The 16,151-nt window shown below is 44.0% G+C and overlaps 1 protein-coding gene across 2 annotated transcripts in view; it reads right to left on the reverse strand.

Annotated features, from left to right (window-relative positions):
- Positions 1 to 16,151, reverse strand: part of FBLN5 (fibulin 5) — a 71,593-nt gene that overhangs the window by 21,124 nt on the left and 34,318 nt on the right. For both annotated transcript variants that reach the window (XM_007055443.4, XM_027817844.3), the window contains exons 5-8: positions 13,202 to 13,324; positions 5,926 to 6,042; positions 4,441 to 4,560; positions 1,815 to 1,937 (exon numbers count right to left, since the gene is read on the reverse strand). In XM_007055443.4, the coding sequence (XP_007055505.1) occupies positions 1,815 to 1,937; positions 4,441 to 4,560; positions 5,926 to 6,042; positions 13,202 to 13,324 (483 nt within the window). The remainder of the gene's footprint in view (positions 1 to 1,814; positions 1,938 to 4,440; positions 4,561 to 5,925; positions 6,043 to 13,201; positions 13,325 to 16,151) is intronic.

Genomic DNA, 16,151 nt, shown 5'->3' on the forward strand with positions numbered 1-16,151 from the left:
GACTGCTTTTTCCTACTCAGAAATGACCTGCAGAATACTGGAAGGGACATTGGCTTCCCCCAGGAAGTACAGACAGATAACACAATAGTCGGTGACCAGGAAGGGCTTGGAGCATACATTGCAATTTTTGAAACCAGAGATTCTTGGCATACTCCCCACAACCATTGGGTGGGTGGGTGTGGGTGTGTATACAGCAATGACTTCCCACCATTGGAAATGGTTTCCAAAAATAGGAACCAGACCCCTAAATCTATTGCTTAACTATACTATAAAACTATCTAACTATGAAAATTCTCACAACTTTGAAAACTATTTACAGAGAGGATCTGAAGAAGTCAGCATGAACACTGATGCTCCCTCCTAGCCCACGTGCAGTAAAAAGGAACTTAAAGGTAACAAATGAAGAGAAAAGAGGGTGGCTGTCTAGCAGCCCCTCTCATCTCTTTGGGATGGCACACAAGGAGAGTGGGGATGCATACATAGACCACACAGCCACTGCTAAAGACAGTTCCCCAGTCACGGGTACAAAGAGTGTATGCCCAACCCGAAGTGCACTACACAGAGGGACAATCACTCTAAGGAGAAACATTTTTTCATCCGTCCCTCTTTTAAGCCAGGTTTCATTATATTATTAATAGTTTATTTCTCAGTTTCTGGCAGAGCCCACACAGTGATAGGCACTGCACAAATATAAAAGGAGTCATGGCCCCTGCCCCAAAGAGCTTGCAATCTAAAAAGTTAAACAGACACAGGGGAGGGAAGGGGAGTATAACATGCCCATATACTGATAATGCAAAGTTTTCTGAAAGAATTGTTGGACATACAATGTCCCCATTTGCCCCTCAACCTTGCTCTTCTTAGCCAGCTAATAAATGAAACATTCAGAATACAGGGCACTGATCCAGTGCCATTCAGTAGGGGTCAGGTACACCCTGCTATTGGAAGTGCCATTTGGGGGGGAACGAGGGGTTTGGGCGTTAAAAATTTCAAACCACACCTTACTCCATGAATGCTGCTACTGAGACGATTAAAAAAAATCTCTGTATTGATCAACCCCGCATAACACCTCAGCCCTGCAGGATTTATTTTTCAGTGAATGTACAGAGGGTGCACATTAAAGAAAGAGCAGACTGCTCCTATGCTCACAGCCAGCTTAAAACTGGCCGAGAAGCCACAGGCAGAAAGCTGTATCGAAAGGGAGAAGTGAGTCCAGCAGCTATGGTACAACCACTGCTACAGCTTAATGCAGAACATACAGAACAATAAGTGGAGATACAATAAAAAAAAAATGCCCCAGGCACACAGTCATGGCAGTCAGTTGATCACTTTCTGATCCTATAGTGCAGGACACACCTATAGATGCAGGGACCAGTGCTCTAGGTTTGAGATTAGCTCTACTCAGTAATATACTTTAATGAGTTAACAGCATTTCAAAAGCTCCAGAGTAAAGTAGGGGCTGTCAGTGGACCCAATCCTCATTTCCCCCACTGGAGTCAGTAGGTGTTTTGCCACTGTCTTCAGGGGGAGAAAAACTGGCCCATTAGGTACCTTTCTGTGCAACTCTTATTCACAATAGTGAGCACTTACTCATGCAAATAACCCCATTTATCTTAATAGGATCACTCATGGGAGTAACCACTCACCAGCATAGCTGCACAATAAACCCCCTAAGAATATTTCCTACCTTTTGCAATGCCAAAATCAGGCAAACATCTCAAGTCTTGATTCTCAGTGAATCAGCTTAATTTTCCTTCCAGAACTATGAGCTATTTACTGTTTGGTTGGGTTTTAGTTCACGGTTGGAATGTTCTTACCTTGGCAGCTTCTGTTATCATCAAGCAGAACATAGCCAGGGGGGCAGGAGCAGTAGTAAGAACCGGGCTCATTCACACATTGGTGCTGGCAAAGGAACTCTGAGAAACTGCACTCATCCATGTCTGCAGTGGTAGAATGAAGTTTAGAATGCTTTGTGTTAAAGGAAAAAAGACTTTCCCCTGAACAGAAGTCCATCCTAACTACAATGCCTGTCACATCAAAAGTTCATAGAGCTATAAGATCATGGTGTTTGCTATTCAGCTCAGTTTAATAAGCCAGATTCAACTTTGATGTAAATCCACTGACTTTACTGAAGTTATACCAGGGTGAATATGGCTCATGGTAGCTAGGAATGAATGTAAATTATTACTTTACTTGAAAAAGGAAAATGATCCAATTTACTATTGTTTACTAAGCCTCACCCATGTCGAGCCAGGCCTACAACTATTAATAAATGATAATGAAACCCACTCTCAGGAGATATACCTGCTCAGTGTGTGTAATCAGTCAGGGTGGCTTACTTGACTGATTGAAATAACCTTCTAGTGTTTCTTATTCTTGTTAGCCCTGCAGAGCCAAGACAGCTAAGAGAGAGTTAACTGGATTTTATTCCTTTTTATGCATCATCAAGAGAATTGTTTAAGTTCCAGTCAGTTACTTGTCATGCAGAGTATAGTTTGGCCTGCAGGAGCTTTATTACTGGTGATGATGGAAGGAACTTGACTCTCAGGTCCCCAGATAAAAAAAATTTAAAATTGTTTTAATTTTAAACTGATATCTGTGATCTGGGTCATGACAGACGTGGAACTCCAGGGGGCCATTTTTAAATAGCTACTTTTTAGAATAAAGTACCAGGGAAGACCATTCAGCCCCAAGTAGCCCCAAGGCTACTAAGCCATTTTAATTCAGGATCATCTCTACTGTGCAACTGAATGTTGCAGATCATGGAAGTCAAGGGGGTGGGGTGGCCTACGATAGGTTTCTCTATATTTTTAAAAATACAACCTGTTTTGTTAATTCTTCTGGAAGACTATGGCAAAACTGGCATTGCCTTCAGGAGTGCAGTTGGACTTCATCGGTGCAATTTTCTAAAGCTCTTTGCTATGCCAAATTCTGCCGTGTCACCAGATTATTTATGCTCCTTAGGGCCCACTCCTGCGTGCCTGGTACATTCAAAGGCTCCTGTTGACTTCAGGGAGGGTTTTTGGTGGGCGAGAAACACAGAGTCAGGCCCATAATGACTTGCTGACAGTTCTCTCTGCAGCTATATAGGGGACCTAGCTCTCCTCCTGTAGGGAGCTGAGTGCCTCACGTCCCATTGATGGCAGCTGAAGGTCAATGCATTCAGCACCTTTTCAGCTCTGGCACTCAGTAGCAGAAGTACACCCTCCGCTAACCTACATGGACAAGGGGAGGGTTTGGGTGTAGAGCAGAGGCTTTGCAAATAACGGAGTCCGTCTATGTCATCTATTCTGTTTGATACATCGGTGCATCCAACTGAAATGTTACTTCCCAACTTTTTAATTAAGCTTTCTCTACAGGTGAGGTAGAATTGAATGAGAAGCTGGAGAGTAAAAGGATACATTCCTCTTATTTCCTTATTGTCAGAAAACCTGTTTCTAATTGTCCATGTGGTTGGCCATTCACTTACATCTTGCTTCACAGGTAGAACTACATAGGTATGTTTCCATGATCCAGATGTTACAGACCTGACCTAGCTCTAATCTAAGGCACAGAAGGTCTGAATCCCTTTCTTTATAATTAGGCTTGCAAAGAACAATGGCTGAACATACACTGCACGTCATGTTTTTTCTCTCAAACACAGCCCTTTACATCTGTTTAGTGTAAATTAAAAAACAAAGCTTTTCCAGTGAGGTTTTTTCCTTCCAAGAAATATTGGCTGGATTCTCTCATTTAAACAGACTGTAGGGACACACACCAAAGAAGTAAGCCTAACTATTCTTTTTCAATTAAGCAAAATAAAGCAACAAAATGAAAATGAGAGAGGGGAAAAAAACAATGTTGTCACAATTTTCCAATAATACTGCTACATGGTGGATGGATCACTCCTATCTGATTAAATTCAACAGTGCTCATGAGGATGTTTCTTGTTTCTTTAAATCTGTAGCAGGCAGGTGGGGCTGGAAAATGTTTGGGGAAATTCTGCAGTAAAGCAGGGCAAGACAGATAACGTGCTTAAGTACCTGTTGAATTAAGGTAAGCTATTTAGTACATCAGGGCAAGAGTAGATTTTGGAATAATGCTATTTTATTTATGCCAATAAAGTTCCTTGGTGAGTGTTAGAAGAAAGCAACTCTTTTCTGTGGTTCTTTATCATTGTCACAGAACAGTTCTAATGCTTAGTCTATTTCTTTAAAACCATTATGAGAAAAAAAGAAACACCACCATTGATTTTTGTGTGGTTTCTTGCTTTTACCCTCCTGTTTAACTGAAAGTAGGAAGAGATGAATTGCTCTACTGGATTGGATAGGTAGATATATCCTACTTCTAACAGTGGACCATACTTGAAACTTCAGAGGCAGGCATATAAAAAAAAATACATTACAAAGAATGATTTAAATACAGTTAACTCCCTCCCCGCACCAAATCACAGAAGATAGTTACCGCTGCAGCTAATTCCATCAGCTTCCAGTTCATAGCCAGGATCACAGCGACAGAGAAAAGAGCCATATGTGTTGACGCAGTTTTGCACACAAGGGTTCTGGGTTGTACATTCATTCACATCTACAGGAAACCAATACTCAGTTTATCAATGACTTCTCCCAAGGCACTGCTTCTAATTAATTACTATTACAATCAAACATTAGAAAGGACTTAATAGTACAGGCACAGCAGTTTCGTCTGGTTCTCTTGCAAAGGTTTGACTCAGTTTGTATTGTTATTGGTATTTAAGGCTGATGAATTGTAATGAAAAAAGTGGTTGGAAACACAGGCCATGCTGTATGTAAAGCAATTGGGAACATCTTCCCTAATGCTGTTGCTGAGGCACTTGATAGCATTGAATATGAGATCAGAGAGTCTGATATTTAACAAGTCTGCCAACTCTTGAACCTACCCCTGCTGAAGGAAGAGGGTCACTTACAACTGAGACTTCTTGGGGAAAAAGCTGCTTGATCTGTCTATGATCAGAAAATAACAAGAAAGACTGGGATAAACTATTTACTGCAGATGCTTCCTTGTTTATCTAGTAATTGTAAGATTCTCCGACCGATTTAATCTGAGCAAGACCAGGCCCAAAGCAGCAGGATAAATCTAGAGAATGCTGATGTAATGAGGAAACAATCCTTATAGAATCCTGTGGTTACCACAAAGCAAAGACTTTCCTTTTAGGACACTTGCAACTCCTGGCAAGTCTTTATCCCATTAACACTGGGCCATTCCCTGAGAGCTGCTTTGAAGTATTTTACTGTTCAAGAACAGAAATATAACGTTGATCATGAGATCATAGAGGCTCTGATCTGGTAAGGCACTTAAACACACTGGAGAGGAAGAATGGTCCAATAGGGCATTAACCTGGGACTTCGGAGACCTGGATTCAGTTTCCTGCTCTGCCACAGACTTCCTATGCAATTTTGGGCAAGTCACTTCATCTCTCTGAGTCTATTCTCCAGACTGGAAACTGAAGCTAATGGTACTGTCCTACCTCACGGGGTATAAATATGGTAATGACTAAAAGGTGCTCAGATACTACCGTGATGGGAGTCATATGAGTACCTACAGGAACCTTTACCCTGCAAGCTGAAATTCCAGCACGAGGAGACATACCTGCAGGATCGAGCTAGCATGCTAAAAACAGGGTGCGGTTGTGGCAGGTTGCCCTGAGCATGTGCCTAACAGCTTGGACAGAGATGTACCTGGGATGGCTAGCTGCTCACACCGCAGTGGCTACGCTCTATTTTTAGCACACTAGCTCAATCAGAGCTAACACAGCTGTGTCTCCTCCAGCTCAAAGTGTAGCCATACCCTATAACAGACAGTACAACACATGTGAACTCAGCCGGATATTCATTTTCTTAAAGTTACACACACGCTTAAGTGCTCTGCTGGGCTGGGGCCAACACTGCAGTAGTTATTGCCTGTATACAGTACCTTGGCATGATCGTCCATCATCATTAAGGGTAAAACCTGGATTGCATGTACAGGAGTAGGAACCAGGTACATTGGCACACAGCTGCTGACAGTAGCCATAGCGACATTCATCTATGTCTAAAAATAAAAAAAGATGCAAAGATTGTAGTTGTACTTGTCCTACATAGCATTAGATGAACTCATGTAACCGTAGGACTAAAATCTACTCATAACGAGGGGGGAAGGGATTAGTATACGATATTCTGACTCCAGATCTCGAACAGCCAAAGTCTGAAGCATTCAGATGGAAGGTTGCTCGAGTCCATCTCTCCCCAAGACAACACAGCAATACATTTTGTTCTAAGTAGCTGAAATGTAACTATGGGAGCTGATTGGTTCCCTGGTCAGTTGTAAAAGATTCTGCTCAATGCTACATTATCAAAAAGCCCAGGTCACACACCATCAGTAGCTACTCTTGAATTGTATCTATTCGCATATAGCACAAAATATTATACTGTATTTTTGTAATGGTTAGGTTGTACTCCCGATCACTTACACACACATATCAGGGCTACTCACATAGTAAGGTGAGCAGGATTTGGCCCCAAAAGCTGCTTTTAGTCTTAGACATGGCAATCTTTTTTCATCCTGAAAACTATTTTTATGGGTCTGTTTTCACTGGCTTATGAGGAAACTTTGAAATATAAGAATTCATAGTGTCGCTAAAATAACTTTTTTGTTGTTGAACTGCAGCATTAACAATCGTTGCATTTGACTGTCATGAGCAAGAGACAAGATTGAAAGACACAAGTATAATGTAAATTTGCTCTCTGATGGCACTAGAACCTAATAAACATAATTATAAAAGTTAGGAAGAGTTTTAATCCTTGCTTCAGAGCAGAAATAAAACACCTGATGAATTGTCTCTTTTGTGGCTATTTATTTTCTTTCGGATCAGCTGCCTTCTAATTTATGGGGTTTGTTTTTTGGCTGTCCTCAAAACTTCATATCCTTCCAACAGTGAGTAAAAGTTTATGACCCTGCTTAGATTTTTCTTTATGGGTGATTCAAATAAGCTCTCAGAGCAAATACTGCATTGATATTCAACTTCTATCTCTAGTGACAGCCCAAGCCTTGTAGTGACAGCAGATGGGAAAGACGATCTTGGAAGACTTCCCTATATGAGTGCTTCCTGTAAACAAGGCCATGGGTGAATAGCTTACTGGAATAGCAACTCATTCTTCTCTCGCTCTCTCTCTTTTTTTTTTTTTTTTTTTTTTTGTTTGAGCTGGAAAGTACTGCTGTGTTTGGAAAAACTATAATTATATAAAAGTCTGTGGTGATCTGGAAAAATAACAACTCAGTTTGATGAAAGCTTAACAGACTTGCACTTGGAGAACCAGACCTGAGCTTCCTCAAAACTGCATCCCTAAGACACTCCGGTGCAATATTAAATGATAACATCCAGCCAGTGAAACATACGGTATACACAGAAAACCAGTCAAACAAACACTTCCTTGAGTGAGGGGATGATTCTTGGCTGAATGTCCAGTGGTGCTGAGAACCTGCAACTTTCATGGAGTTCAGTGGAAATTGCGGGTGCTGACCACCTCTGAAAATCAGGCCATATGTTTCCAGCAACTTTTGAAAGCTGCATTTTCTGAATTTGATTTTCTAGGTTGACTCTTGCTCCCCTTACTCACAAGGCTATATCCACTGGCCTGAGTCTTCTCTCTGCCATACCAGTTCCATGCTGGTGCAACTCCTTTGATGTGAATGGAGTTCCACTGGCATAAGCCAATCAGACTTGTTGTCTTCCATCTATTTACTAGGGTGAGTAAGGAAAGCAGGATTTGCCCTTTATGGTGTCAGGTATATCAGAAGTGTCTCCAGAAGCTCCAACACATGCGAAAATCAGAATACAGATAGTTTCAGTTTTGTCTCTGTCATACACAAATGTACAAATAGCAGTTCATTGTTTGTCATTTATCATGTACTTTTTGGCATAATATAGGCATTCTCTGACGTCTTACTTCAAATTGGTTATGTTCCCGGTTTGGATTTTAAAGAAGAAATTTGGTGTTAAAGACTATTTCATCCAACGGAATATTTGAATAGTTTGAATATTGAGGTGATTTTATATTACCATGAAGAATGGACAACACTGGGTAGCTGCTAGCTAGCTACATCCAGTTTATCAGGTTTAAGTTTTGGGGTTTGTGTGGCAATTTTGTCAAAGAAATGGCTGAGGAAGCTAGGTTAAACAGGACAAAAGTAATGGAAATATGTTTAAAAGCATTAAGGGGCATTGATTTTCACCTTTAATAGATTTATTTTCTGTTTTAGTCCAATGCCAAGATGACACACATACTACTGACAGGTGTGTCATACAAACATCTGCATAGATAGGTTAAGCCCTAATCCTGCAAAGTTTTAGTTGCGTTCTCAACTTTAAGCATGTCAGTACTTCTGTTCTCCTTAGTGGCACCACTCACAGCACTGAAAATGTAGTACATGCTGTGACAAAGTTCCTGCTCTATCTTGGTGGGTCTTGTGCTTATTGGCGGATTTGCTCGCCTCGGAGCTTCACACCAACCCTCAGTTTGGCCATTTTCGTGAACCCACAGTCCAGGTCGACTCCTCCTGTGTCTGACAAGGAGTTGGGAGGTTTGGGGGGAACCTGGGCCCGCCCTCTACTCCGGGTTCCAGCCCAGGGCCCTGTGGAATGCAGCTGTCTAGAGTGCCTCCTGGAACAGCTGTGCGACAGCTACAACTCCCTGGGTTACTTCACCATGGCCTCCTCCCAACATCTTCTTTATCCTCACCATAGGACCTTCCTCCTGGTGTCTGATAATGTTTGTACACCTCAGTCCTCCAACAGTTCGCGTTCTCACTCTCAGCTCCTAGAGCCTCTTGCTCAGTGCCAAAATCTTAACAACCGTTTCCCTCCTCACCCCATGAGGGGGTTGTGGCCTACCCCCGCCCCCTTAGACTCCTGCCCCATCTACCCCCCTCCCCTGTCCCCTGACTGCCCCCAGAACCGGGCCAGAGGGTCTCATGGGCCACTGTATCATAGAATCATAGAATATCAGGGTTGGAAGGGACCTCAGGAGGTCATCTAGTCCAACCCCCTGCTCAAAGCAGGACCAAACCCCAATTAAATCATCCCAGCCACGGCTTTGTCAAGCCTGACCTTAAAAACTTCTAAGGAAGGAGATTCTACCACCTCCCTAGGTAACGCTTTCCCGTGTTTCACCACCCTCCTAGTGAAAAATTTTTTCCTAATATCCAACCTAAACCGCCCCCACTGCAACTTGAGACCATTACTCCTTGTCCTGTCCTCTTCTACCACTGCGAATAGTCTAGAACCATCCTCTCTGGAACCACCTCTCAGGTAGTTGAAAGCAGCTATCAAATCCCCCCTCATTCTTTTCTTCTGCAGACTAAACAATCCCAGTTCCCTCAGCCTCTCCTCATAAGTCATGTGTTCCAGACCCCTAATCATTTTTGTTGCCCTTCGCTGGACTCTCTCCAATTTATCCACATCCTTCTTGTAGTGTGGGGCCCAAAACTGGACACAGTACTCCAGATGAGGCCTCACCAATGTCGAATAGAGGGGAACGATCACGTCCCTCGATCTGCTCGCTATGCCCCTACTTATACATCCCAAAATGCCATTGGCCTTCTTGGCAACAAGGGCCCACTGCTGACTCATATCCAGCTTCTCGTCCACTGTCACCCCTAGGTCCTTTTCCGCAGAACTGCTGCCTAGCCATTTGGTCCCTAGTCTGTAGCTGTGCATTGGGTTCTTCCGTCCTAAGTGCAGGACCCTGCACTTATCCTTATTGAACCGCATCAGATTTCTTTTGGCCCAATGCTCCAATTTGTCTAGGTCCCTCTGTATCCTATCCCTGCCCTCCAGCGTATCTACCACTCCTCCCAGTTTAGGATCATCCGCAAATTTGCTGAGTGGGTGCCCACCCCATCCCTAAGAGCCAGAGGGACCTGCCGGGGCGAGGTGAGGAGTCCCGGCGGTGCTTACCTGGGGCAGCTCCCGGGAAGCATCCAGCAGGTCCCTCTGGCTCCTAGGGGCGGGGAAGCAGCCGCTGCCCCCACTGATCACATCGAAAGTGGCGCCTTAGGCGCTGACTCCCTGGGTGCTCCAGGGCTGGAGTTCCCACGGGGAAAATTTGGTGGGTGCAGAGCACCCACTGGCAGCTCCCCGCCCCGCGCCCGGCCCCAGCTCACCTCACCTCCGCACTGCCTCCTCCCCTGAATGCACCGCCCCGCTCTGCTTCTCCTCCACCCCCTCCCCCAGCTTCCCGCGAATCAGCTGTTCGCGCGGGAAGCCGAGAAGGGCTGAGACGCAGGCAGCGGCTTCATGCTCAGGCCCAGGGAGGCGGAGGCGGAGCGGAGGTGAGCTGGGGTGGGGAGTGGTTCCCCTGCACGGCGCCCCCCCCCCGGGTTACCTGCTGCGGCGCGGGCGGCTCTCCTCATGCCCCCCTGCCCCAGCTCACCTCCGCCTTCCTGGGCCTGAGCGCGAAGCTGCCGCCTGCTTCTCAGACCTCCCAGGCTTCCCACGCAAACAGCTGAGTCGTGGGAAGCCAGGGGGGTGCGGAGAAGCAGAGCAAGGCGGCGCATTCAGGGGAGGAGGCGGAGTGGAGGTGAGGTGAGCTGGGGCCGGGCGGGGAGCTGCCGGTGGGTGCTACAGCCCTGGAGCACCCACAGAGTCGGCGCCTAAGGTGCCACTTTTGGCCGGTGGTTAAATTTAGAAGCCCTTTTAGAACTAGTTCTCCCTCGCAGGACAACCGGTTCTAAAAGGGCTTCTAAATTTAACAACCGGTTCTAGCGAACCGGTGCGAACCAGCTCCAGCTCATCACTGCTCTTGCTCCCAGCTCCTCACACATGCATCACAAACTGAAGTGAGCTCCTTTTTAAACCCAGGTGCCCTGATTAGCCTGCCTTAATTGATTCTAGCAGCTTCTTGATTGGCTGCAGGTGTTCCAATCAGCCTGTCTGTCTTAATTGTTTCCAGAAGGTTCCTGATTGTTCTGGAACCTTCCCTGTTACCTTACCCAGGGAAAAGGGACCTACCTAACCTGGGGCTAATATATCTGCCTTCTATCACTCTCCTGTAGCCATCTGGCCCGACCCTGTCACAATGCTTAAGTCCTTGCAGGATCAGGACCTACAACTGTAAAATCTCCAAGACAAGGACTTTGTTTTTGCAGGAACCTTTTTCCTGACTGGCCCCTCTTGGCACCACTGTGTAACTACTGTGCTGGCACTTACTGGCTAAATGTTAGATAGCACCACCACCAACAATTTGATTAGACAGATGTGCTGTTCTTACTAGCAGTGAAGAAATGTACCAGCAGAGACTGCCTTCGTAAACTCAACCTAGCCCTCCAGATACATTTAAATTATCTTTTTTTTGTCATGTGCCCACTGGAAATGGATTCTCCAGGGCCTGTGGAAAAGTACAGAAAACTAAGAAGACTCTTTCTGATATTTTTGGAAAAATGCAGAGGAGTTTTTTCAGCACAGCTTTTCTTGTTACATCCCTGCATTGCTTTGTAGTGATCTTCCCCACCCTTACTCACAGTTACCTAAATCAACCATTGAGATGTTACTGTCTCTTTAAAATAGCATAAACAGATACTCCTGGGCAACCTCAGCTCAGCAGGGCAGTCACTATGGGTCTCTAATACTTACACCAAGCATCAAAGTGCTTGAATTCTGACTCAGGGCCAAATCCTGGTTCTTGCACATAGCTCATGTACTTGGGTTGTGCACAGGGGAACTACATGGGGATTGTTACATGACAGGGCATGGTGCAGAACACCCGCACAACCCCATGCACAAGAATCCATAATATCACAGATCACTCGCTAGCCCCAACTCCCCACCTCAAGAGGCAGGCTGAGGAGTCACACAGAAATCATATAGCCTTCCTGAATGGCCTGTGACGTCTTCTATCCCAGGAGGCAGAATGACTCAATTTCCACTGAAAATAGGGTTTTCTGTGGCCCTTACTAAACCAGAGAATTTAGCACTCTGTCTTCTGTTTCCCAGGTCTCTAGGAGAATAGGAGTTACAGGAACCTGCACTAGAATTAAAGGTGCAGGGGACTTGCTAACTTCATACCACCCCCAGGTGAGTTACACAGCAGCTTTTAGCAGCAGTTAAAAAAGCAGCCATGCAAACCCTCATTCCAATTGCTAGACAGGAGGAGGAGGAGATGAGAAATAAATTCCAAGGACAATTCCAAGGACAAATTCCAAGGAAAATGAGCCGGGAAATCCCATTCTCCTTCCAGCTGAGGTGGTGTGACACTGAAGTCCCATTCTGGAGAACAGGTGAGCAAACAGCCTGTGCTGAGAGGGGGAAAAAAGCAGGGAGAGAGTGTAACGAGAACATTAAAAACACATTCAGTCATGTCTCTGACTTAGATAACTTGGCCTAAAATTAAAGCCCATGTCAGTGCCTGTGACTACTGATTGAGGGGAGTGGGTGGGGCGTGGGGGAAGTGGTAGAGTTTGCACCTTTGCTGTTGCTGCTGTTTGATAGGGTTTGGTTTTTCACATTGCAGGGCATTGCAGACACTGAGAGATTAATTGACTCTCTGCAGCTGACAGAGAGAAGAGTTCTGAATCTGCTGAAACAGCACTGGTTTCAGACTCACGTGTTTGCTTATGTCCAAGATTTTCCGGTGGGTTCACTGCTCTGTTTCTTGATGTTATTATTACTGAGCTCCTGCTCTCTAGTAATGTAAGCGCCTTAGATCAGGATTGTGACCAGGTGAAAAGGACACGTGTTGCTGGTATGTCATATTTTTGTGAACTAGAATATACAAAAGGGGCTGCTTTCATAGTGCAAGTCAGTAACATGGATGCCAGTCATATGGCATTGCCATTTTGTTCCATGTGGGAGTCTTTTGCCAAGAATACTATTGGCACTTAACAAATAAGAAAGATGTTAGCTTTCCACATAGGCCAAGGGTGAGCTCTGTATTTGACAAAGACTCTCAGTGATGTCAGTTCACCTCTGTACCACCATGCACACACCAGAATCCTAAATTGTCCAAAATGATGGAAGATATTTAACACAGAAGAAATATTAAAATTATGGAATTTGGAAGACCCATGTTAACAATCCAACTTTAATTATTATCAAAACATTGGGGAGACAGAAAGAGACCATAATCATGACTAAAATGAATTGGATTCATCAAATGGACACTGATTTTCCAGAATCACTCTAGAGAACGTATATCAACACTCCAGAAGAACATACCTAAACACTGGCCTTCTAAGAGCCAATAGCCCTCAGTGCAGGAGCAGGTGTATCCTCCTTCAGTGTTTATGCAGATCTGGGTGGGGTTACACTGGTGTGACTCAGAAGCACATTCATCAATATCTGAAATATAGAAATGTACCAACAAAGCTTTATATAATTATTAAAACAAATGCTGAGTTTATTTTAATTGTATGCACACTTGAAATATATCAGAGGATGAATCTGAGAAGAAATCAAAGGAAGTTGGACTAGATGGAGTGATTTCGAACATACAGTGTTTGAGGCATTGCATAGAAATTCATAGAAAACTCCAAGTTGCGAGGTGCGGAAGTCAGTGGGGAAGGTACTCTACACCTCTCAGAAGGTACTCAGATCCCTGCAGGATCAATCCCACAAAAGTGATTGTTTCCTAGAGCTGATCAAAAAAATGGAATTTCCATCCCACAGGAAATTTTTGGTGGCTCCGTTGCGAAGATTAATATCAACCTACCCAAAACAAAACATTTCATTTCAATTTCCCTGATTTCTTGTTGAAAATTTCAGTGAAACCCTATTTTCCAAGAGGAAGAAGAGTTCTGTGTATGCTCCAAATCTTCTCTCTCACCAACAGAAGTTGGTCCAATAAAAGGTATTACACTTTACTCACTTGTCTTTCTAATAGGAAAATGTGTCACTCAAAAAAACATTAACCAGCCTTATTATTTTCAATGCGTTTGGCATTTTATTACCACCTTCTTTGGGGGTTTTTTTGTTTGCAAATAACACTTTGATATTCATATAAACTGGGATACTGTTACGTAATTGATTAAAAAATTGCATCACTGGAGCTCTCAAGTTGCCACCATCACCTTGGCTGCCGGTGTTGTCACATGTTGCTCCCCCATCCATTCACCGCGATGCCTCAACGCTTTGAGAATTCCAGCAGATCATAGAAAACGAATGTCTCCACATCCACTGGGACCTTAACAATGTCCCTCACCACCACTTGAAGTCCCGAAGCCCTTTTGGACCCATGTGTTTAACCTTCACCAATGCAATTTCAACTCTGAAGCTTGGAAAGTCAAATGGAGTTCACAAGAAGTTACAAACACTTTGTGAAAGACCCAGTGCAGAAGATCCCTGGCTTTGATTTCCTGTGAAGCTCATAGGCAACCCTAAACTTCATCCGCACAAACCATGGCAGATGCAGATACTTGCTGCACAAATGGAAAATTAAAGACTCTCCAGTGTGTAACTGTGGTCACTCAGAACAGACCATGGAACATATAACAACTCAATGCCCGATTCACAAATATGAAGGAGGCATCAGTGTGATACCCTCCGCTAATCTTGACACAATTATCTGGCTTACCCATCTGAATGTAAAATTATAGTTGTTGCTCTACATCTACATCAGCCATACAAAGAAGAAGATTGATTAACACTGCCTTTCAGTCATAAGTTCAATTTGAACCCCTCCTTGTCTGATATCTTTCCCAATGTTTTTGGCATTGCTTTTGGCTCTAGAGATCAGAAATGGAATAGTCAGATGATAAATGGTGACATTCTTTCAGCCAACTTAGATATCTATGTTTTATTGATGATTTTAAAATTATTCTTGATTCCACCATACTGTGCGCTGGCCTTTGTTGAGTTATCATGCATCATATTGATGCTACTCCCTCAAACCCTCCCTTGCTGTTTTGTTAACCCCAACTTTGTTGTGTCATGACTGAAATCTGCGTGTAAGCCGTGGATCACATCTGTGCATCTATCTTGTGAGGCATCTAGTGCACTCTGGATGTTGTAAAAGAACAATAGCAATAGAATTACTTAGCCACGCAGACTCAGTGTATTTAATGTATACTTATATAAACTGTACACTTTCCGCAGCAGTCATATGTTATTTGTCTTCGTATATTGAGAACCCTTGGTGGTAGGGATTGTATATTCTTCTGCACGTAGACAGCACATTGTGGGTATCAGCCAAATACAGATAACAGATAATTATGGTAATGTGTTTTTCATCAAAATGCTTTCAGTTTTTTACTTACACTTTTTATTTTAAGAGCAGGAACGTGGGACCCTACCAGCCATGACTGCTGTTGCCCACAGTAAGTTCTTGGTGGTGCTTGGCCCTGCGCCTCACAAAAGGCTGCATTTAGGCCATGCCCTCATTCCATGCTCACAACTTCCAGTGCCATTAATGGCAGAGGCACCGTGTGATCGAAAGTGAGGGCAGGAGCAGGATCTCAAGGTATTATGTGGTACAAATAGTGTTTGAAGAGTATTGACCTTCCCTCACTGTTTTCTCTTCATTCTTTATGCACAGTAGCTCCCCTTCCTCTCTAAACTCAGGTACTTGAAGTGGGTATAAGACTTGCCTTCACCTAAAGCAGCGGGCTGCTCTGAGATCAGCTCTGCTTTATGCGTTGGCCTTGTGAGGAGATTGCTAAAGAGTTACATGGAATGAACCTACTTCTAGAAATGAAGGCATCACTGCTGTTGTCTCCATTACCTACTGGGAAGAGTCCTTAGCTTACTTTCAAACCATTGTCTTCCGCCATGGTAGAGAAGATAATTCAACCTCTATTTCTATTTGAAAGCAAAATTTGGACAGCGAGGGCTACCAGCAATGCTTCTGCCACCTTAGGAAAACTGGCCAATTTCCACTTCTACAAGTGTGCGGTCACCCACCCAAATCATTTTGCTGCCCCTTATATTTTGCTACCCATGGGGGTCACCTGATTGACTTGCACAGTAAGACTAGCCTTGCACACAGAAGGCAGGTATGAACTGTATGGGGCAGCAACATAATGGGCCATGGAAATTGTAAGCATAATGGGCAGCTTCTTAGCCCTGGACCAGGCTTTCATGTAAACATTCAATCTTTACGTTCCACCTCACTGGCTGGTTTCCTCCAGGGCAAGCCCCACCGACGATTCACATTTAAAACTTTGAAAGCCCC

This window comes from Chelonia mydas, chromosome 6 (genome assembly GCF_015237465.2).
Source record: "Chelonia mydas isolate rCheMyd1 chromosome 6, rCheMyd1.pri.v2, whole genome shotgun sequence".
Lineage (NCBI taxonomy): Eukaryota > Metazoa > Chordata > Testudines > Cheloniidae > Chelonia > Chelonia mydas.